Source organism: Littorina saxatilis, linkage group LG1 (genome assembly GCF_037325665.1).
Source record: "Littorina saxatilis isolate snail1 linkage group LG1, US_GU_Lsax_2.0, whole genome shotgun sequence".
In the NCBI taxonomy this organism is placed as follows: domain Eukaryota; kingdom Metazoa; phylum Mollusca; class Gastropoda; order Littorinimorpha; family Littorinidae; genus Littorina; species Littorina saxatilis.
In genome coordinates this window covers 44,292,836-44,317,228 of record NC_090245.1, presented here as the reverse complement: position 1 = coordinate 44,317,228, position 24,393 = coordinate 44,292,836, and the positions used below count along the sequence as shown (strand labels likewise).

At 41.9% G+C, this 24,393-nt stretch overlaps 2 protein-coding genes across 2 annotated transcripts in view; one reads left to right on the top strand and one right to left on the bottom strand.

The window, feature by feature from the left end:
- LOC138970805 (cleavage and polyadenylation specificity factor subunit 1-like) overlaps positions 1-18,867 on the bottom strand; it is a 49,613-nt gene extending 30,746 nt beyond the window's left edge. The window contains exons 1-18 of the mRNA XM_070343339.1: positions 18,788-18,867; positions 17,032-17,239; positions 14,873-14,912; positions 14,094-14,221; positions 13,091-13,171; positions 11,406-11,557; positions 10,744-10,887; positions 9,874-10,013; positions 9,590-9,700; positions 8,429-8,522; positions 6,732-6,819; positions 5,606-5,774; positions 5,378-5,475; positions 4,200-4,355; positions 2,797-3,024; positions 2,477-2,618; positions 2,009-2,187; positions 725-864 (exon numbers count right to left, since the gene is read on the bottom strand). Of these exons, the coding sequence (XP_070199440.1) occupies positions 725-864; positions 2,009-2,187; positions 2,477-2,618; positions 2,797-3,024; positions 4,200-4,355; positions 5,378-5,475; positions 5,606-5,774; positions 6,732-6,819; positions 8,429-8,522; positions 9,590-9,700; positions 9,874-10,013; positions 10,744-10,887; positions 11,406-11,557; positions 13,091-13,171; positions 14,094-14,221; positions 14,873-14,912; positions 17,032-17,196 (2,255 nt within the window). The 5' untranslated portion in view covers positions 17,197-17,239; positions 18,788-18,867. The remainder of the gene's footprint in view (positions 1-724; positions 865-2,008; positions 2,188-2,476; positions 2,619-2,796; positions 3,025-4,199; positions 4,356-5,377; positions 5,476-5,605; positions 5,775-6,731; positions 6,820-8,428; positions 8,523-9,589; positions 9,701-9,873; positions 10,014-10,743; positions 10,888-11,405; positions 11,558-13,090; positions 13,172-14,093; positions 14,222-14,872; positions 14,913-17,031; positions 17,240-18,787) is intronic.
- Positions 18,868-19,610: 743 nt separating this feature from the next.
- The window catches only part of LOC138975675 (very low-density lipoprotein receptor-like), a 28,591-nt gene continuing 23,808 nt past the window's right edge, over positions 19,611-24,393 (top strand). The window contains exons 1-2 of the mRNA XM_070348446.1: positions 19,611-20,080; positions 22,321-22,406. Of these exons, the coding sequence (XP_070204547.1) occupies positions 20,008-20,080; positions 22,321-22,406 (159 nt within the window). The 5' untranslated portion in view covers positions 19,611-20,007. The remainder of the gene's footprint in view (positions 20,081-22,320; positions 22,407-24,393) is intronic.

Genomic DNA, 24,393 nt, shown 5'->3' with positions numbered 1-24,393 from the left:
AATCACAAACACGGAAATTGGTTTGGGCTCTTGCCCAGAAGAAGCTGACTGTTTTCTTTTAAGTTTCACTAAGGTAATTACGAAGATACTATTTCGGTACATAAAGCGATTTGGGTTTACAAAATTACAATGTTTCAAATATATATACAAGGCAGAATTTACAGTAACAGCAGAGTTTAATTCCCCAAAGTTTGTCAATATCTACTGAGAGTTATGTTATGATAATACAGTATTCACAGACAATTGTGTTGCAATTGCTGGCATCTGAAAGTGTCAAAGGAAGCACAACATCCTTCCTTATCTGTGCTTCTGTACATTTGAACATTTCAAATAATCTGTGATACTTTCTGTCTCTCTCCTTCAGATCCTCACCTTTCGTCCTTAGGGACAATTTTCTTCGCTGGCTTGGGGACTTTATCTGTGCTTCTGTACAGCTTCACATTTTTTTAAAATGTGATATTTTCTGTCTCTCTCCTTCAGATCCTCACCTTTCGTCCTTTGGGACAATTTTCTCCGCTGGCTTGGGGACTTTATCTGTGCTTCTGTGCAGCTTCACATTTTAAAAAAATGTGATATTTTCTGTCTCTCTCCTTCAGAGCCTCACCTTTCGTCCTTAGGGACAATTTTCTCCGCTGGCTTGGGGACTTTATCTGTGCTTCTGTACAGCTTCACATTTAAAAAAAATGTGATATTTTCTGTCTCTCTCTCTCCTTTAGATCCTTACCTTTCGTCCATCGGGACAACTTTCTCCGCTGGCTTGGGGACCTTCTCGGCCATGGGCTGCTGACAGTCTCGACGGATGTCCGCTGTGGTGAACATACCGCTCACATCCTTGTACGTGCTCACCTCAATTATTTTGGGATTCTGAAAAAGAAAATAATACAGTGGAAGGCCTCTTTTTCGAAGCTACTTACTGACATGCTCTGTTAATAGCATCTGCTCCATTTTAAGAATCCATCACCTGATTTTCTCACATTTTTAAAGGGGGGTTCCACTGCTGTTAACTACGTGCACTTCGCATGTAAAGCTTAATATCAGCATTTATAAACTAAAAATACTCAATGCTGCAAAAAAGAAGTTGAGTATGCAGAGCAAGTACCTGCAGTGGACACTCACACAATCTCAACTCGAGACTCTCAAAGGTTTTATTGTCCTGACCTAATATAAGGAAACTCTGACCATGCTTACAAGCATAGGTGTAACTATCAATGACAGATTTGGAATGATCCATTTCTGAAATGCAATTTAACCACAACCACCCTAAAGTTCCCACCCAATAACTTCACAATTGGGCAATCTGTGCCAATCTCAAAGGTTCCCTCTTCTTTCAGTATACGATGTCATTTCCACAAAGTTTATTCGGGAGTACGCCAATAATTGAAAATGCGACAACACTGAGTTTCATAAAAACAGTCACATGCGTCTCAACTCTTCTCTTATCAAATCCCTTGACCCCCATCCCATAACCATCCAAGCACTCCCCTTTAAACCTGTATTCCCCAGGATGACAAGATAGATCAGTCGGTAGGAGCACTGGCTTGAAACCACATGTCCCTATCAGTGTGGGTTTGATCTCAAAGTTCGGCGAGGGATTTATTTCCCAGAGTCAACATTGTGCAGATTCTCCTCTGTGAACAAACACCCCTATCAACACGCATGCGCACAAGAAAGACCCCAAGGACACCAATAAAGTCTCAGGGCTTGGAAAACCCGACTACACGCATGCAGGAAAAAAATTGGGTAGCGCGATTCTGTCGCTGCATGCTATTCCTTGAGGGAAATCCCAAAGGACAAGAAGACATGCAGTTGATTCTGTCCTTGCCACCACCTCTCAAAAGCGACCACGTGCCCACAACGACCACTCCCAGGGGATCCCAGACGAGGTTTTCTTCAATATAAGTCTACTTTCCTTAGCCACCACCTGTCTATAACGACCACTTGGATCGGTCCCTTGGGTGGTCGTTATAGGCAGGTTTGACTGTGCCAAATACAAAACCCACAACTTTACCTGTGCAATGGGTGGCTTGATGACGTTGAGCCTGACGCCGGCACTGTAGGTGTCACTCTGCTTCAAGGTCAGCATGACCACCTGACCTTCCTCGGCCATCAGCAGGACGTAGGGGTCGACCACGGAGCAGCGCTGGATGGGGGAGCCGATGTCGAGGGGGATGTGCTGCAGCTGCGTCACTGAAATCACACATTGCAAACATGCCCATGAGACATTTGTATTTAATTTTTTATCATTTTCATCTTCGACTTTTTTTTTCTTTTTTCTTTTTTTACATTTTGTCAAGTTTGACTACATGTTTCAAGATCGACTGGGAATTGAGACGAGAGTGGTGGTGTGTGTGTGTGTTTTTGAGTGTGTTTTTGAGTGCGTGTGTGTTTTTGCATGCTTGCATAACTGACATGCAGGCCTTACAGTATCAACCTACGCAGAAGGCAGACTCGTTGTTTCAAGCATAATAATCCTTACCTCCCTCCAGCAGGTGGATGGTGGAGGGGGAGACCTGCAGGACGTACTTGCGTCCCCCCAGGTTGGCCACACACAGGGTGCGGGTGGTGGTGGAGAACCCGCTGTGGTCAAGCTCATTGATCTCCTGACCGGTCTGCAGGATCTACAGGGGGGAAGACACAACACAATGTCAGGATCAAAATTATTCTGGGGTAGCTTTTAAGAAGAACTTACCCAGAATATAAGGCCAACAACAGCGCTGCAAGAAAGAGGCACAACCAATACAAACACGGAAATATCCAGCATGCTTGTAAACAAACTTTGCAAAAGAAGCATTTTACCATGCTGGAATCGTTGCGACTCAGGACCAGATAAGCGTGACCGTTAGTGATGGGACGGGGTGACTCCTCCTCCTGTCCCTCCTTCCCTTCCTCCTCCTCCTCCCCCTCTTTCTTCTCCTCCGTTGCCTCGTCTTTCTTCTCATCCTCCGACGGAGGCCCGTAGACTGTCCACAAGTCATGGCAACCTTCCAGCTGGAATGTCGTCACCACTTGCGGCCGTATGCTACGCTGTAAACATCAGCAGATATCAGTTGAATGAGGGTGGAAAAATTAACTGACAGGAGTCAAATTTAAACTAAACAAGTCGCGTAAGGCGAAAATACAACATTTAGTCAAATAGCTGTCGAACTCACAGAATGAAACTGAACGCAATGCAACGCAGCAAGACCGTATACTCGTAGCATCGTCAGTCCACCGCTCATGGCAAAGGCAGTGAAATTGACAAGAAGAGCGGGGTAGTAGTTGCGCTGAGAAGGATAGCACGGTTTTCTGTACCTCTCTTTGTTTTAACTTTCTGAGCGTGTTTTCAATCCAAACATATCATATCTATATGTTTTTGGAATCAGGAACCGACAAGGAATAAGATGAAAGTGTTTTTAAATTGATTTCAAAAATTTAATTTTGATCATAATTTTTATATTTTTAATTTTCAGAGCTTGTTTTTAATCCAAATATAACATATTTATATGTTTTTGGAATGAGAAAATGATGGAGAATAAGATGAACGTAAATTTGGATCGTTTTATAAAAATTTTTTTTTTTTTTACAATTTTCAGATTTTTAATGACCAAAGTCATTAATTAATTTTTAAGCCACCAAGCTGAAATGCAATACCGAAGTCCGGGCTTCGTCGGAGATTACTTGACCAAAGTTTCAACCAATTTGGTTGAAAAATGAGAGCGTGACAGTGCCGCCTCAACTTTCACGAAAAGCCGGATATGACGTCATCAAAGACATTTATCAAAAAAATGAAAAAAACGTCTGAGGATATCATACCCAGGAACTCTCATGTCAAATTTCATAAAGATCGGTCCAGTAGTTTAGTCTGAATCGCTCTACACACACAGACAGACAGACAGACACACATACACCACGACCCTCGTCTCGATTCCCCCCTCTATGTTAAAACATTTAGTCAAAACTTGACTAAATGTAAAAAGCAGATAATACAAAGAATACTGTACTATGCTTATAACACAGTTCTGGCGAACCTTGTGCATAAAGCAGGATAAAAAAAGCTGATGCGGCAGCCAGAAAAATTAGCTATAACACTCCTCTCCCACCATTGCCTTCCCCATAAAAAAATATTTGAAAAAATATAAAAAATAAAATGTGAAAGAAAAAATAAATAGCAAAGTAAAACTAAATAAAATGGAAACATAAAAAACAACTGAGTCTTTTACCTGAAGCACAGAAATGGCCCCATTCTTGCCATAGCCTGAAGTTGTGACAAGTTCAAGGTCAGGGTCAAGGTCATTGGCATATTCTTCAGAGAGAAAAGCTGGTTCCCCAGCGGACATGTTGGCACACGGAGCAATGTTCCAGATAGTGTCACACACCTGCAATCGTCAAAAATCTGAAGTAATTAGAACTCTTCTCTACCTGCCAAACTTCTTCTTCTTCTTTTGCGTTCGTGGGCTGAAACTCCCACGTACACTCGTGTTTTTTGCACGAGTGGAATTTTACGTGTATGACCGTTTTTACCCCGCCATTAAGGCAGCCATACGCCGCTTTCGGAGGAAGCATGCTGGGTATTTTCGTGTTTCTATAACCCACCGAACTCTGACATGGATTACAGGATCTTTTCCGTGCGCACTTGGTCTTGTGCTTGCGTGTGCACACGAAGGGGGATAAGCCACTAGCAGGTCTGCACATAAGTTGACCTGGGAGATCGGAAAAATCTCCACACTTAACCCACCAGGCGGCCGCGACCGGGATTCGAACCCTCGACCTTCCGATTAAGAGGCCGACGTCTTACCACCCCGCCACAGCGCCCGTCTGGACCTGCCAAACAACAGTGGGTTCCCCCCCTTTACAGACCCCCCCATTTAAGACTCCCTCCCTTGTTAAGACCCGGTTTCTCAGATTTTCGGTTCATAACCTCTGTAAATTTACCCCAATTTTAAGACTGCCTCCTTTTCAAGACCTGATGTTTGAATGTGCAAGTGGAATTGAGTGTGTGCACGAACATGCCTGCAGTCATGTAAGCTTTGGGCATTTGCAGATTTGCGTTCCCTATATCTTCATCCGTATGGCGCCCTCAATCATCTTTTTGATTATTCTGCTGCATTGCATTGTGGATATTTCCATGTTTCTATAACCCACCTAACTCTGACACAGATTAGAGGATCTGTTCCGTGCTTACTTGGTGTTGTGCTTGCATGTACAAACAAAGCAGGTCAGCACTTTAATTTGAGCTGGCAGAATGAGAAAAATCTGCATCCTTAACCCACCAGACGCAGCAACAGGGATTTGAACACTCAACCTTCTGCATTGGAGGCAGAGTCCTATCCACTAGGCCACTGTGCCTATCAATATTCACAAGCATAAACACGCTTGTGATCAAGCCACCAACCCTCACCTCAAAAACATAGGATGTAAGTGTGGTGCCGGCATCTTTGTCGCTGTCTCCATACACTTCCAGCTCATCCAGGTTTTCTATCTCACTGACATCAGATGCTGCACATACAAGCAGCAAGGTTAATATATGTTGCATGTGTGCGTTTGTCAACTATGGATTTCACACACACACACACACACACACACAGTGATGCATACTCCCTCACTCTCTACAGCTTAACAAACTAACCCAGCTGTTCCAAGCCCTCCACCCTGCGTCGTTTGCTTGGCGGCTCTGAGGGTCTGCGATTTTCATCAGGCTGCAAGACAGTACCAGATGTCTTCTCCTGGTAGCGAAGAAGCAAGGAGTTACCCAGTCGGGATCCCAGGAAAAGGAAGTCCTCAGGTATCACACACATCTGTAAATAGACAAATTGTGGAGAATTAGGGTTGTCATTGTGTGTGCGTGTGTGTGTGCATGCATGCATTTGTGTGCGTACGTGTGTGTGTGTGCATGTGTAAGAATCTGTGTCCGTGTGTGTGAGAGTGTGTGTGTGTGCTTGCACACATGTGTGCATGCGTGTATAGGTGTTTGTGTTGTGTGTATGTGAGTGCTTTTGTGCATGCCTGTGTGAGAAAAAAGAACAAGTTTAAAAGTTCAGTGGTTCACCTAACCAACAAATCTTATTGTGTTGGCAAATGGTGACCAGCACCTTTATGGTAGTATTAGTGTAGGAGACAAGAGACCGTCAGTTAGAGAAAAAGAGGACACTATTTACCCAACATTGGCTGGTATGTGGCAGAGACAGATTTAGCTCTTTTTTTTAGGGGTCTGGACTCCATCCGGTGTCGCAGACAACGCTAAATTAAGCTCTGTGGCCTTCTACTATAGCATAACATGGCTTTGTTCTCTGGAGACGGATGTAGGACTTCGAAGGTACATTCTTTCTTGTGCATGCAATCATGATCACCAACACAGACCTCTCCAGGTTTTTACACGGGGAAAGAGTAAAAGCATCTTTCAACCCAGACTCATACCAAAACTCAACCACCCAGACTCATACCAAAACTCAACCACCCAGACTCATACCAAAACTCAACCACCCAGACTCATACCAAAAATCAACCGCCTATCTGCCTGCTGTGCAGAGCAGGACATTTTTGTTGAATCTATTTTGTGACACTGATGTCAATCTGATTCATTCGGCAAAACAAAATTCAAACTCTGCACAGAAAGTAACGAAGATGTTGATTTTTGCTATGTGTCCAAGTGAAAGGATGCTCTTATTGCCATGTAAAAGCCTGGCCGTGTCTGTAAACAGGATTGTGTACGCAGGAAGGGCGGTATGTTTAAGATAAAGAGGAAAATGACCTACACAAGATGTGAGAACGCTGGAAGCAGCTCTGTCAAAGTGGAATCCTCGGACACTGCGCATCCCATCCACCACCAGGGTCAACACGTACCTGTAACAAACAAACAATGAGGTGATCAGCAAGGAGATCAGATAAGATAAGATGAGAAAACTTTATTGTCCATTTTCATTGTACTGTACATAAACATGGAAATGTTTCTTTTGGCACCACATCCCGTTACTTATAACACAAAGACGACAACCAAAAAGCATAATCATACATAAATACACTACAGTAAAACCTGTAGAATGCGGTCACTGGACTTAACGGCCACTCACACAATACGGACAGTCTTTATTGGCACGGATTGTTTCCTTCATTAAAATCACTGTACTTAGCGGACACCTCGGAATTACGGACGCGGACGCTTATTTTAGGTCCCTACTAAATTGTGTAACTGCTCAATACGGACAAAGGATGTTCGTTTAACTTCCAAACATCATTGCGATTGTCTGTCTTCTCTCTCTCGCAAGCTTGATTTGAGAGGCAAAAGAAGCTTAATCGCGATTGGTCGGCTTTGAGCCGAAACTGAAACAAGCTTATTAGTGATTGGTGAGCAACCTCATAGCCAATGAAATTCATCAAAAGTATTCGACGGAAGTCGGTACATTTGTAAACAACATTGAAGATTCTCACACACTTGCACAGCTGATTCAGTCGCGTTTTGCGGAAGTTTGAATGAATCACGATGGCTTCTAGGTTGCGGAAGGAACGAAATGCTCTCACTTTAGAGCAACGAGTGTCTGTGGTGAAAAAGCTGCAGAGCGGACAATCATGCCGATCGATCGCGCAAGAGCTGGGCTGTGGAAGGACGCAGATTTCAAAAGTCAGCATAGACAGAGAAAAAATTATGGCTTTGTGGGAATCGGGAGACGGTCGAGCAGATCAAAAGTGGATTTCGAAGAAGGCAACTGATTATGAGGAACTAAATGATGCTGTTTTCCAATGGTTTTCAACAAAGCGTGCTAATCATTTTGCCATCAATGGTCCACTGATTCAGGTAAGATTTACAATATTTGCCAGAAAGAAAAGAACAAGCTAACCTGCACATTGCGGACTGGATCTGTTACAACTGGTAATAAAATACTGTATTTCACTGTTTTTACTCGTTATATTTTTACTCTTAAACATGTACATACAATATAGCACTTTCCTTTTCGCAACCACATTTGCTTGAACCTGTAAAATAAGGACACCTGCAGAATAAGGACACTTTTCACTGGTCCCAAGGGTGTCCTTATTTGACAGGTTATACTGTAATAAAATCAACTTTTACATAAGGCCTCTGCAAATGTGTGTGTTAGCTCAAGCTTTCTGAAACTTGCATCAGTCCCGCACAGCCAAATAGGCTGAAGGGACGTTCAAAACCTACAACCGTCCTCTATGCTTGTCGTCCTTCATATAATACACTAATACGCAAAATGAGAAGATTGTCTGTCGTAACATTTCTTCAGACACACACATACACAAACACACACACAAAACAACACCTTATTATAAAAAAAATTATATAAAAAAATAGGAGAACAAGACTTTCCTTGAAACCAGAATTTTGTTCTTCACACTCAACATTGAATGCACAAAGCCATGTGCAGGATAATGATAAAAGAAGTGCATACTACTTCTCACACATCTTTGCTTGATAAGAAGCAGAACTTACAGTTCTCCCCCTTTGAGAGACAGCACGCAGCGCTCAGAATCGATCAGCGCCACCTGTACACAGTCCAGTGTCATCTTCACGTCTTCCTGTGGACCTGCACAACATGGAATCATGGGATAAACATAACCCACTGATCATACTGTATGCTTTTAATTTGATCACATTGGACTAAAGGAGTCCAGTTACAGATACAATAGGAGGGTTGAAGATACCTGGCACTAAGCCTCAGATATATCTTCTTCTGCGTTCGTGGGCTGAAGCTCCCACGTACACTCGTGTTTTTTGCACGAGTGGAATTTTACGTGTATGACTGTTTTTTACCCCGCCATTTAGGCAGCCATACGCCGTTTTCGGAGGAAGCATGCTGGGTATTTTCGTGTTTCTATAACCCACCGAACTCTGACATGGATTACAGGATCTTTTTCGTGCGCACTTGGTCTTGTGCTTGCGTGTACACACGGGGGTGTTCGGACACCGAGGAGAGTCTGCACACAAAGTTGACTCTGAGAAATAAATCTCTCGCCGAACGTGGGGACGAACTCACGCTGACAGCGGCCAACTGGATACAAATCCAGCGCGCTACCGACTGAGCTACATCCCCACCCTAGCCTCAGATATATAATAATATCAACAACCCCCAACAAATAAAACACAAAAATAACAACAAACAAAAACAACCCACCACCAACAGCAACAACAACAAACAAAATGACCAAAAATAATAATAAATAACCAAATAAATAAATAAGTAACCCGAAAAAAACGTTGTGCCAAAATGATTCAGTTACACACTTCTTATGCTCATTTCGGAACACTTCCTCAAGAAATAATCTAGCCTACAACAGTAGACAAAGCCATCACAGATCTTGTCATACAATTACAAAGCATCAATATAGATGCCGCTTCATTTTACAGCACAAATACCACTCTATACTACCTTTCATAAAAAAATTTTGTGAATTTTATTTTGGATGGGGAGTGTCTGTGTTGTTGGTTCAACTACCTCAAGTAAAATCACTCTGTTTGTTGAATATGGTAGGGGAATGGAAGGTCATATAACTGATTTCACAATAAACGGCCTCATCATAAAGATCTGCACTAAAAAGCATCTGCCTATTTTTTTTATTTATTGAGGGTAGTATAGAAATGAAAGTGACTTACGCAGAGGGAAAGAGGAGCTTTGTTCAGCAATACTGTTGAGAGAAACACCATAAGCAGGCACACTCTGGTTCAGGTAGAGCAGAGAGTTGTCTGCAAACACTAGCACGCCACCTGTAACAAAGCAGCGAGACCACTAAATGGCATACGATACCAATACATGCACAGCCTGGCAGTATCCTAATAACTGCCCAGTCACAATATGTAAGACATATTTGAAACATTTCACAAATCAATGCATCAATCTACTTGCGATGAAGTTCTACACCTCAACAATTTCCACTCACCGAGGGGCTTTGGCAGAGGGAGGGAGCGAGAGCAGTCAAAGGGCAGATCACTCTGAGACCAGATAACAGGATGCACTTTCTGCTGAATGTTGATGGAAATGGCCACAATACTGCAGGTGTCTGTCCGCATACTAGTGCGTCTGTCACACAAAATGAAGAAATGAATACATAAATAAACAAATAAATAAAATAAAGAGCTTTGCATCATCAAAAAAATCTTGTTTCTCAGCACTAATTGTGTGGTGCCAGAAGTCTACACTAAAATCCCGGACTTATATCAGAGATGCCATTTGGTGTCGGCAGCCGTAACAGACCACAACGTATTTTTAAATCACCAAAACTTTCCAGCAGATGTGCCAAACAATTGTCATGATGAGGGCATGCCAAGAACTGTGTTAAACTTCGGAAAACTGCCAAAACATAAAACCATTTTGGCAAATTCGCTGAAGAAAATAAATCCTAGATACATCCCTGCGGATCTGATGGTTGAATTATCTGATGTACAATAGCTTCGACACAGCTAGAATATAAAACTGAACAAAATTATCTGAAATCTGAAACAGATAAACTGCTAACGTTCCAAATCAAGAATCCAAAATCAAGAAAGGTTAATTCAGGACAAAACACCTTCACATAAACCTGAACCTAATGGCCTTTTAAAATAAGTCACAGCATCATTTCTTTTTTTTCTTTCTGTTGTGTCTCTTGTTTGTTCACTTGAAAGGCTGTTAGGTCGAGGTTCTTGTGAATGTGTTGTTTTGTCCTGTATTAAACATTCCAAAAATGTAACCGTTCTTGTTTTTTAAAAATTCTGAATCACTCTGACAAACAAGTTGAGATACACAGGGAAACTATCATTATCATGCTTACCCTGACCAAGTTGCTAGCGGTTCATAAAGGATGAAGATGGTTGGCTCATAGTAACCATGTAAAAACTGAATATCCAACACGTTGATGATTTTCTCATCCAGCTTGCTCAGGTCAATCAAGTATGATGATAAGATGGGAGATTTGCTGTTGGACATAAAAGAATCAGTTATATCACATGATCATATCAAATCATCACAAAGAGAGCATTTGACCCTGTTCAGTAAACTTCAACAAAACTCACATGTTCTAACCAAAAAAAATCAAATATTAGGTTGCTGTTTCCAATCCTTTCAGTGCAGACAAGGATCACACTACCTGTTTAGAAATTGTCTAAAAAATATGAAGACTAACCCCCCCCCCCCCCCCCCCCCCCCTTGAAATGCATAATAACAGAGTTACAAATCAATTTTCACACAGAAAAACTGTCAAATGCAATCAAAACTGGTACAAACAACTGACTGGTTGAAAATGTTATTTGAAGTATTTTAATTTTCAATACCAGACATTTCTAGTTACTGCAACTACTGGTTCAGAGCTGATCCCATGCATGAACTCTTTGATTCTATAAGTACTTTTGCAAAACTTTTTCAAAGATTTTCAAACAAGCCCACTCCTTTAAGACTCCAGGCTATCTGTTTTTGAATTTTAAATAGCTAACGAACCTGCTGGCTCCTCCCCCATCCAGCTCATCCGCCACCACCTCTTTGCGGAAGGGCAGGATGACGAGGTGACGACCGTACACCAGCACCGCCGCACAACGGCCGTCAGGGTCCACACGCACCTCTGGAATGTGGATGTTGGTGGCAAGCCCGCCCTGAAACACAATACCATGAAAGCCATGCCAGCACACAAATTTTAACTTAAAGTACAAATACAGAATAACCCCCCCTTTAATAAAGACCCCCCCCCCCCTCAATTTAAGTCTTCCTCTGTTTTAAGACCTTGCTTTTTCAGATTTGTTGCTCATTACCTAGGTCTGTAAATCCACCTCCAACTTAAGACCCCCTCCTTTTAAAGACCTGATTTTCTTAGATTTTGGGGGTTCTTAAAAGGGAGGTTCTACTGTACCTACTTTTTGTGTGCTAGTTGTGACTAACAGAAAACCCTTTTGCCAGGGTTTTGAAATTTACAACAAGAAGAGCAAACGCTCGATCGAGTCACTTTCGCAGTTCTGAATATTATATGAGGCATCAGATGGACAGGAAGAAATTGCTATTCACAACACAATGCATACCTGAAGCATACCTGTGACCTTGAAAAAGGTCAAAGGTCACCAAAGCAGACGTCAAAGTGTAGAGGTCACTGGGAGTCACGTTCACATAAAATTTGAGCCCGGTCACTTTTATAGTTTCCGAGAAAAGCCCAACGTTAAGTTGTGTGTTGCCGAACAGAAAAGGCTAGTTATCTCCCTTGTTTTTCTGATAACGTTCGTAAAAGGCTACAGATGTAAATACTTTGATGTAAAGAATAATCCTACAAAGTTTCAATCACATCCGATGAACTTTGTCAAAGATATAAAATGTCTAATTTTTCCTTTGACGCTGACCTGTGACCTTGAAAAAGGTCAAAGGTCAACGAAACCATCGTTAAAGTGTAGAGGTCATTGGAGGTCACGACTAAACAAAATATGAGCCGGATCGCTTTGATAGTTTCCGAGAAAAGTCCAACGTTAAGGTGGTGTCTACGGCCGGCCGGCCAGCCAGCCGGCCGGCCGGCCGGACAGACTAACACTGACCGATTACATAGAGTCACTTTTTCTCAAGTGACTCAAAAAATCATATAATATTTGTATTTATATAAAGACCTCATGCCTGCGCCAGGTACCAGAGGTTTGTTGTCTCCTGTGGATCGATGAATCCGCCTTGTTAGTTTCTATTCTTGTGTCTTTTTGCTTGAGAATACTTTATTATGATATGAAATGCAATTTTGTTCAGCTGATTAGTCAGAATAAAGAACAAAAAAACAGCTACCAAGGAACTTCAGTAAAGTTTGCAACATTGTGGCAAACAACATCAGAACAAAAGTGAATCACTTTATTCTTAATCCCTCTTCAGGAGAGAAGTTAAAAAGTTAAATACAGAGAATGCATTCTTCAAATCTCTCTCTGTCTCTTAACACTTTCTGCATTGTACAGATCCTTTCAGTTAAATACTGATCAGTAATTTACCTTCTATGCTAATATGATGTGATTTGCTTTCAGTACCAGCATCCCTAAAAACCTGAGCACATACACAACACTAGAGCATAGATTTATACTCGTAGCTCTCAATCATAACAATTCTCTTGTCTTTGAAAAGTGATCAATCAAGGCCTCTAATAACTAACTGGACAACATTCTTAGTCTTACCTTGAGGTCTGGTTCCTCAAATTGGTGAAGGGACACCGTTTTCAAATCATGTGTGGATGGGTCGTATTCCATAACCGCCAGCTGCAAAGTAGAGACAAGGCTTGAAATGGAGCAAGATAAAAAAGGAAATTTTGACATGAGGACTACCATAGGGCTAAGCAAAGTAGAGCACCCCTTTCAAGGGTCCAAGGCCACATCCCCCCCCCCCCCCCCCCCCCGGAATTTTCTTAAGAACTTGTACCAAACTTAAGCAATTTTGTGCATTTTGAGCATAACTTTTCACTAAAGAGAGACAAGGGGAATAGGCTTCAGGCATTAAGGGAGGAGAAAAACAAGCTTTCATTAGAGGAAATCCTCCAAAAGGAGGAGGATTTCTAGCCCCGAGAGAATTAATGAAAACAAATGAAACATTCGTTCAATTAACAAGTTAACCATACTAATTACTATCTAAAATAAATAAATACACACAGCTACCAGACACTTACTGAGTTACTCCACCACTTGTAGTTGTACCATGAAGCCCCAAACATTTCTAACAACTCAAATTTGTCAAATTTCCAGGAGTATACCTTTTGTATTATGCTTGATCTATTCACTATTTAGCAAGACTGTAAGTAGCTAAGACTTCAAGCTACTAAGAGTAAGAGTTTCAAACAAACAAAAATAATTTTGTTAGAGAATAATATAATATTTCATTATAATATATCAATTCAAGTAAATAACAACAAACTCACGGGACAGACTGACAACAAAAAAGACACAATTTTGTTACAGTGGAACCTCCCTTTTGAGATCCCCCAATCGAAAACTTTCCCCCTTATTAAGACCTTGATTTTTTGGGATTTTTTTTAAATGTAGGTATTCTGTTTATATCATGTGTAAATTTACTCCCATTTTAAGACTTCTTCCTGATTTTCTCTGATTTTTTTTAGGTCTTACAAAGGGGGTTCCACTGAACTAGGGAACATTACTTCAAGTGAACAACTTCAAACTAATCTGTCACCTTGGCATCCATGAAACTGAGCAGCAGTACGTCACGCTGAGCTCCAACCAGGGTGACACTCTGCATGGACATGATGTTACCAAACAGGGAGAAACTCTTCAGGCACTCCAGACGAGTCTTTGTCACATCTGCAAGATGGAATTTCACATTGATAATGCAGTGCATGTGTTCCCAGGCCTCGGTCTCCAGTCATTTACACACATAATTTTTTTTATCTCAAAGCCAGTTGAATATCCGAAGATTTGTGGATGTCTCTTAACACAATTTTGTTGTTGTTGCGGCCAGACATTTTGACCGATATTTATTTTTAATCAAAGCCCAGGTGATTTATTGTCTTCTGTATCGTAGAACAATGCGTGATTTAGTTTAACTTAACCCTTTCTGGTGTGGCATTTATACCACAGTCCACATACTGAAACTACTAGTGAAAGCTTTAGACAGTCTCCACTAAAGAAACACTCAAATAGAATGAATAAAAAATTTGAAATTATGTACATTTTTGTTATATTGCTTGCAACTTTACTGTACATTACAACCACTATTCTAAAACTTCACATTCATTACCATATTACTTTTATTTCATCTTGCAAACATAAATGATATAGGTTACCATTCTGGCTTGTGTCAAGACATTCATGATTCACACAAGTTAAACATTTTTTTTTAAAGATAACAAAGTTCTGTTAACTGTGTATACACTACAAAAACATCATGAATCATGAATCCACTTCATTTCTCAAACTGAAAAACATAATTTCTTAAATGTTATTCTTACTAACCTGTTGAACCTTTCTCCCCACTTTCTGAAGCAATGTCAATCTAATTGAGAAACAAACACAAAAGTTCAATTGTCACTGTCAGTCAATGTCGATCTGCAATCCATTTAATTAAACAAGAGCCTTGTAAATGTATGCATTGTACAAGTTACTGAAACAAAGCACATGCAATCAACTATTTTTATGTCATCAAATTCCAAACTCCCAAACTTTGAGAAAATCAACAGATCTAACCAGGCAACATCTAATCTAAGTTAAAAGATTCATACTCATTCAAATTTTAATAATTTTAAGTAGCAAAGGAAAGCTTAACAGAATTAGCTTTGTAAAAAATAAATCAGCACATCCACATGATCCAGCTCATGCTTTAGTGGTCATCATATTAAAGTGTAGAATGTAATTGTCCAAAATCATTACAAGTTACACACAGATCCACACACACACACACACACACACACACACACACACACACACACACAAACATACACACACTCACAGTCACATCCACAGTTTGAGCATACACATTCATGAACAAATGCCTTGAAATGGTTAAAACTTAGAATTTCACAAGGAGATCTGGAAATCCAATACTGTCAATCACAGACATACACATGTACAGTCGTCTCCGCTTAGCTCGTCCCTCTCGGGACCGAAAAATTCGCGACGAGCTAACCGGCCGACGAGCTAAGCAGCGGACGAGGTAAACGGAGTCCAATTTCCCTGGGGGATATGCTGCGACGAGCTATCCGGCGAATTCGTCCAGACCAATATTAAAAGCACATAAACACTTGTAAACGGGTGTATCAGGTTCTGAGATAACTATCAATCTAGTAGATCATCCTCGAATAGCCCTTTGTTCACAACATGACATTTTACCGTGTCTACAAACCAGAAGTAATCCTTTCATCACCATGGAGTAGGAGCTATGATGTGCAATGGTCAAATGACGAATTTCTGTTCATAGACTCGGTAAGATGTTGATAGAGTTTATATTCGTTTCGCATATTGGGTTTGTAACATGTGTTACTATGAAAATAACAGAGAGATAGGCAGAAGAGAGAGAGAGAGAGAGAGAGAGAGAGAGAGAGAGAGAGAGAGAGAGAGAGAGATGTAAACCATGAAACAGAAAGCACATTTCTTGGGATTTTTTTTATTAAATCCAAAAATAAGCAGTCCAATGAGAAGAATTTTAAATGAAAAACCAAGTAAACACGGCGCCAGAAAAAAGTTAAACACACACAAACACACACGCAAAAAAAGCACTAACTCATTTGCGTGCTTACATACACACACACACAAAACACACACACACCATTTTCAAAAACATGCACATCAACAAAAAATCTGCGCAACAAAACCATAACAAACAAACAAAAAACTAAAACAAAAAAACAACAACAAAATGGAAGAAACTAAAAACTACGATCCAGAAAATTGAAACAAAGTAGCAAAATCAGATAAACAGCGCATGTTTTCTTCTTTGACATTCAATTCGAAAAGTCTGGCAGTTTATGGAACGTTCTTTTGTTACTGTCATCCTGTCAGAAGACGTCATCGCTGACGACACAATGTCGTTATGACGAGCTATCCGGCGTAAATGACGTCACACCATGCCTTGGGACTGGAAAGTTTGGTCGAGCAAAGCGGCGGACGAGCTAACCGGCGGACGAGCTAACCAGCTTAATTTTACAGATACAAAGAAGGACGTCAGCCAGGGGAAAAAATATGGCGACGAGCTAAACGGCGGACGAGCTAAGCGGGGTCGAGCTAAGTGGAGTCGAGTGTATAAGGCCAAAGAGAAAAATATGTCTGTTTCCGGTAACCCGACCGACCCTATTTTTAAGCGCCGACCCTAAAGTTTTTTCCGCTTTTCGCACCAAATTTTTTTTTAAATTAAAAAAATATGAAGTCGAGCATACTTTATTTAGTTTCAATACATCTAGGTCAAAAACATGTGCTAAATAATTGTAAGTAAACTAAGGAAGCGTTAAAAAAACAAAAAACGTAAAAAGACGTAAACAAAACGTAAGAAAAAGGTAAAAGAAAAAAAAATTAAATATAAAAAAAAACCGACCGATCGACACTATTTTTTTCGGCGATGTTACCGGAAACAGACATATTTTTCTTTTTGGCCTAAGTGGTAGTAAAAAACTGTCACATACCTCAGGATCAGAGTTGAGTCGGTAAACACTGAGCTGGTTTGCGCCAGCAATGACAAGGTTTGTCTCCCAAGAGTTGAAGAAGTGACACTGAACGCTGTGCTCGATGCCAGTGGCAGGGTGCTGCTCCTTGTACACATAGTACATCGAAGATGAAGTCAGCGCCATACTGATGCCAGCACTGTTGTAGTTCTATTACTCTTTTCAAAAGCTGAAACAAACATAAAGACAAAAGTGATACACATACTAGCTAGTACAGTCATCATCATGGCTTGAGAACAACTAATTGTAACTGTAAATTAGCAGGATAAGCATATTATTATCTCTTCTTTCAAGTATGTCAGAGAATAAAGTGAGAGAAAGATGATGGAGGCTGAAAAGACGATGCAATTGCAAAGTTGTCATCTGCCTTTCGCTTTATTCTCTGACATACTCGACATAAGCCATAATCCTTTTTTCCAGCTAACTTACAATTATACATGGCTTGATGAGGCGAGAAAGATAATCGAAACTTCTTCTTTCAGCAGCAAAAGCTAACAGAGTCATGGGGGTCATCAGGCGTTCCTTCGACTACCTCACAGTAGAAGTTTTCCTGCAGCTCTACAAGTCCCTTGTCCGTCCTATTCTCGAATATGGCCACGCAGTCTGGCAGCCGCAACACAAGACACTTTGTCAGGAGGTGGAGCGTGTGCAACGAAGGGCAACCAAGCTTATAAGCTCGCTGAAAGACAAACCCTACAGTGAACGGCTGGCCACTTTGAAGCTACCTTGTCTAGAGCATCGCCGCAAGAGGGGGGACATGATTGAAGTCTACAAGTACCTTCATGGTTTCTACAAGACAGAGCGGCCACAGTTCTCTTTCTTCGCTGGCAGAGACACCCGAGGCAGTACCCTGAAGCTAAGCAAGCCCCGCTACAGACTCAATGTCCGAGGCAACTTCTTCAGCGAGAGGATTGTGAACACGTGGAATAGCCTGCCAGACCAGGTCGTGACGGCACCATCTGTGAATGCCTTTAAGGCCAGGTTGGACGCCCACTGGAAAGATCTCCCCTCTGTGTTTGATCCTGAGTGCTACTAGTAACTAGCTAGTAACTAGGCTGATCCCACCATGCATGCCAAAGTTGCTAAAGTTTACTACGAAAACGACCACAGAAGGATGAACAGGCCCAATTGGCCTCAAACATCTAACAAGTACAAGTACAAGTTCTTCTTCAAATACTGAGGAAATCGCTGTACAGGGCAACTATCCTCATTTGGTTGGTACTTGGTCAGTTGGTGCGCCTAATTTCCTAATAAAGTAAACATGAACACGATCTGAGATATTTTTCCATGTTTTCACATGTGCAGTGACCGAATAAGAAAGGCTAGTCGAGGAGAAACTTGAGAACGCTACACCGGTTCTCGACTCTGTAACCAGCCCGATCGTCAGTTCCCGAAATTGTACAGCAACACACACAGTGACACACTCACACACACAGTGACACACACACACACAAACTATTTGGCAAGGAGAAAGGGGGCTAATATCTGCAAGCATATATTCTCGTGTAAGGCAGACATGTTGGTTAACAAGTACAACTATGAACTAATCACAACAATGATTGAATGATGGAAGTGGAACGCCGGTGACCGCATTGTGCAGCACCTAGCAGTAGCAAGCATTGGTCGATTGCAATCGCCGAACGCAAAGCAAGTTAAGGTCTTTTGTAATGCTGAATTGCAACTTCAAAATAATAGCAGTGATAGTATGTAGACTTACATTAAAGCAAATCCCAGCTCAGGAGGAAATCGAAAATAAACAAGACTTCAGTCCTCACTTTGTGGAGGCCGCCATCTTGAGCGGCATGTCATTTGAGGCAATTTACAAATCAAACCATTCGAGAATGAAACCACATTGTACTTTTGCTCTCTCATCTCCCAATCCACTATAAACCGTTCCAATTGTCATTGTGACTCATACTAGGTTGCTACGATATTTGTTGTTGTTATTGTTGTTGTTTTTGAAGAGGAAAACAAATAAACCAAGCTAAGCAAGCTCAGTCTCGGCTTCTAAAATATCTCCTATTCTGTTTCTTTGTGTGGTTGGGCCACTTTTAGTTTTATGCAAGACCGAATAGCAATGTTTGTCGCGGCGTGTATTGTTTTGTATTAAACGTTTCATGAATTAAAGCCATCTTGTCTTTCGTGTGGTTCCTAATTAATTTGTTTGCAGGCTGGCTTGCTGGTTTGTTGTTTGGTTGGTGGGTTTTGTTGATGTCTTTGTTAATTATTGTGTTATTTTTATTGGTGGTGGTGCCGGTGGCAATAAGGCGGATGTCAGTGGTTGTAGTGTACAAAATTTACAACACATAACACCGGCAGATTGAATACTGAAAGTTCCTTTCTATCACTGACTGGGCAGCCGTACCCGGGCATCCCCCCCCCCCCCCCCCCCCCCCCCCCCCCCCCCCCCTGCAGGCAGGAAATGGAACGGCCCGAGTTTGATCGCAGGCACCAAGCGAGTGGAATCTCCCAAGCCAGTATCGACGTGATTCCGACTACGCGCGTCGTCTGCGAGCGCTGAAGATCGTCTGCCGACCACTCAGTATAACTACACAGACTAGCTTTGACTGTAAAGGAACGAAAATACCACGCGATCCAGCTGGGAATAGACGCTCATGAAAGAAGCATCTTTTCACAGGTTTTGGGTGTAGTTTCTAACCAAAATGTCTGGCGCAAGTTTGGCCATGGAAAACCTTGGCTGTTTAGATGCTGAAGGTTCATCATCGGTTGAGAGGTGATTCCGAGTGTGGATGGATACTAAACACAACACGCTCTTTCGGAGGATGGAGCTGAAGTTATTACGCCTTTGACTTAAGTGGGAGGATTCGAAGCGGAGAGAGACGAGGAAAGTGCTGCGACTCTGGCAGAAAAGAGAGGGAGGGAGGGGTTGTTCAATTAATTTAGAAGACATTTTGTGCCTGCTAATTTTGTCTTGAGATGGAAAGGCCTGTGAGTGTTGTGCTCTTTTCTCTGTGGATCGTACTGTGTCTTTCTGGACTTCTCGAAGCAGGTAATGAAGCTGTGGACTTTGTTGTTTTGAGAGTTTTTGTTTTGTCTCAAGTTGAGAACAGGTTGGAAGAGCAGGTGCTTCTTTCCGAAAAGAGGTGTCTCATACTCATAGAGCACTTGAAACAGAAAGATAATCGTTTTAAGTCCGTTTGTCAGTCTTTCTGTATGTCAGTTCTGATCGTTTCGTCTTCTTCAGCGTGACTTTAAAAGTCAGTGATAGGCCTACCGATTTTAGCAAATCATTTAGTAGCCTAGCGGTGCACTGTTGAATAGCAGATACACAGTGACTGTCTAAATACATAATCTGACATGCATACTGTACACCAATTCGACACACGTTAGCCGTCATTCTCTATTTGTCCTCCTCTGTCTGTAGTTTGTCTCTCTGTATGTTTGTCTCACTACGCCGCTAGGTGTTTGTTTATCTGTCCCTTTCTGTCTCTGTCTCTGTCTCTGTCTCTCTCTCTCTCTCTCTAAATATATAACAGCATGGACACACACACACACACACACACACACACACACACACACACACACACACACACACTGCCCAACGTCGCCTCCCCTCCCAACCCCCAACCCCCCCCCCCCCTCTCTCTATCTCTCTCTCACACACACACACACACGCGCACACACACACACACACACCCACACACACACACACACACGCGCGCGCGCGCGCACACACACCGTGCACACACACACACCGACTTCTCCATCCCTTTATTCCTCATACCAAGAGAATCTTCCTCACCATCCCGGCCCCCCCCCCTCCCCCCCCCCCCCCCCTTCTTTCTTGAACAGGCCCTTTCCCACCACATTCCACCTACCAGTGTAGCCCAAAACAGTATCCGAGCTGATCAAATCAAAGGGTCCAGTGGATGAACATCTGGAAGCTGTTTTGATAGCATTTCACCCAGTTCAAAAGGTTAGCTGTCACTAGCGGTCTTGGCGCCCATCGTAAAATGCCAAATCCCATTGCTTTCGCTTTCTCTAGCAGCTCCCCCACTGAGCTATCTTGGATGCCATCAGTAACTTTCGTCAATGCACACCGTAGCGAACAGACATTATTAGTTGTACAGTGGAACCCGCCTTTTAAGACCCCCTTATTTAGGACCACCCCGAACTCTTCTGTCTAAAACTTTCTGTTCATAAAAGGTCTATTTAAATCAACCTCCATTTTGTAAGACCTGATTTGTTCAGATTCTTTGGGGTTCCAATATGGACAAGAGTATCTGACGATTTCTCTGTATGAGACAAGAAGAGCTGGATTTGTGTGTGTCCTGTTCAAGATTGTTCCTCTTTTGATAGGCTACATTATACTTAGACACTCTCGAAAGCAAATTATACAAGGGTGGACTCACGAACGCATGGCGCACAGTTCATCTCACTACACCGTCACATATGGTGGGTACCCGCCCCCCCCCCCCCCCCCCGTAACACACACAAACACACAACGAACGAGCGAGCGAACGATCTTTATTACTCAAGGGACGCGCGCTATGGCCGGGAGCCCTGCAACCAAACCACGAACAAGAGAGAGAGAGAGAGAGAGGGCGGTGGCGGTTACAAGATTGCTGTCCATTTTCCAATTGGATGGCAGTGTTTGTGTCACTAGTGGATGCCAGTCAGTGTCATTGAGACAAATTAGTTATGAACATGCCAGTGTCACCGAGACAAATTATGAACATGCATGCAGTCTGGTCCATGTCGTTTAATGTCAGTGTCACTTTTGAAACGATAAATAAGTGTTTTGTGCTTTCCTAAATTCTCTTGTCGCGACCCTTTAAAAACAGTTCCACCTCAGTGTTTCTTTCTGTGTTTGTGTGTCTTAGCCTGTGTCTGTGCCACTTATTCATTCAGTCTCACACATCCTCACTCATTCATCCTCACACATTCTCACTAACTTCTCTTCTTCATTCACACACTGACTCACGCACTATCCTCGCGCATTCTCAAACATACTCGCTCCCTCGGTCACTCACTCACTTACTGAGCCTTGGTTTTGGAAATGAGACACAAAAGCCTGTAGAAGACGTGTGTGTGTGTGTGTGTGTGTCTGTCTGTCTGTCTGTCTGTCTGTCTGTACTGATGTTTGGCTGCCTGTCTGTCTGTCTGAGTGTGACTGTCTGTTAGTATCTGTGTTTTTCTCTGTGTGAGTGTACGAGCGTGTGTGCGTTCATGAATGCGTGTTGACAATAACGGTACACCTGCACTAAACTGGTACGTGCACTGTTTCAGAGGGGAGCGAACTGTTCGTCAGCAACGGTACAGATGTCCTCAAGTTTGACAGAGAAACGAAGACCTACCAGTCGCTCTATCACCAGGTAAGAACACACACATTAAGGCGAGGACGATGTCAGTTTTGGTGGTTGACAATAGCAGCTACAATGCAACTTGAAGAGGAAGTTCTTTACAGAACCAATGGAAACTGGACTTGACAATCAATACTAATACCAATGATATTTATGTGGCACACATCCTACTTGGTTCTAGCGCCTATCGTAAAACATGCACAAATGTATACTGAACGTTTCAACGCAAAGGTGTTCTTCACCAAGTAAGTTTTACAGAGAAGTTGAATTTTGAAGGCAGAAACGTTTTTGGTTTTATTTCCGTTCAGTAGATGAACTGATTTGACGTAGTTTTAAAACAGTAAAACGGATTTGTTCGGATGTTTAAAGTACTTTCATAACTTGGCCAACGTGTATTCCAATTATGTTGAACGTTAGGGACGAACAGACCGACAGACACAAACAAAATCATTCACAAACCAACAGAGAACTTCAACATCAAAACCAGAGATAGCTGAAGGTATAGACAGATAAGGAGAATGACAGACAGCCGTGGATGGTACAAAAACACAACTTTTTACACAAGATCCAATCTAGCTTTTGGCAAGCCTCCCAAGAAAGGCAACATTAAATGAAATATAAAAAAAGAATTAAACGCGTTACCACATAGAAAAAATGTTTATGGGCACTTGCAGCTTAGAACTAGAAGGGAAAATAAATGGGAGAGGGAGAGAGACTACAGAGAGCTTATCAATCCCACAAACAGACAGAAAGACGGATTTTTAAGAAGGAAAACTGACCGACGAACAGAGAGGCAGACAGGTAATATACAGGTGAATGGATGTGGAGATAATAAAATGCAGTTTTTATGAGAACAACCTTGCCGCGTATACTAATTATATATATAGAACACTGTTATTTTCCAAAACAGTCAGTCCTTCCATTAATATATTTTTTTGTGGCAAATAAACACGTATTATTTTTTGCCAGATGAAAGCAGCAAGTCTTATAGTGTTTGACTTTTGCTCTCAAAGAAGTAATAATTGATATACTTTAGTCAAAAGTTCAACTTTGAAATTATATGAACTTTGTTAATGCATTATATATAGGCCTACCTGTGCACTACAATACACAATCCAAGTCACAGTCGGAAGTTACGAGTTGATTCTACGAAACGAACCAAATAGCTAGCAAGTCAGCCAACCAACAGCCAAATCAACCAAAACAAACAATTAACCTAATCAAAGGCAAAGCAAACCAAAACAAAAATAAACAAACAAAAAACAAAACAAAACAAAGCAAAACAATGACATCAAAACAAAACAAAACCACCAAACAAAACCAAAACAAAACAGAATGAAAGAGGAACGGATAAATGTCATGGCACTATCTGGGCTTTGGGAGATATGATACACAGAACAAGAGATCGCAGAAAAGCTTTTCTGCGATCTTTTGTTCTGTGTATCATATCTCAAAAAAGCCATGCCATATCTCAAAGTGCCATGGCATTTATCTGTTCGTCGACGAAAAACATAACGCACAATTTTTTGGACGGAGGAATGCAGCGAATACAGCAAGAAGGTCTCCACTGGGAAAAGAGGGGATGGGAAAGGACGAAGCTGAAGGGTTTGGGGGGGGGGGGGGGGGGGGGGGGGGGGGGGGGGGGGGGAGGGGACGAGAAACAGTAAGGGGGATAAGCAAGAGTTCAAGTAAATCAAAATATTTTGTTAGGCAGCAGCAAAAGAGATTTGTCTCACAAAGTATTGAATAATTACTGCAAAAGTGCTTCAAACGTAATGCTACAATTGAACCTGCCCTTGCTACTTCCTCTCGAAAGCGACCACCTACCCAAATCGACCACTCCAAAGGATTCCAGACAATTGCACCTCCCCCCCTTGTATTATTCACCTTTCCATAGCGACCCTGCGACCACTTGTGTGGTTCGACTGTACTGTCTTCAGAAGCGCGATCGATCATTTGTTTGTTTGTGTGTTTTTTGCAACGACCGTGAGTACCATAC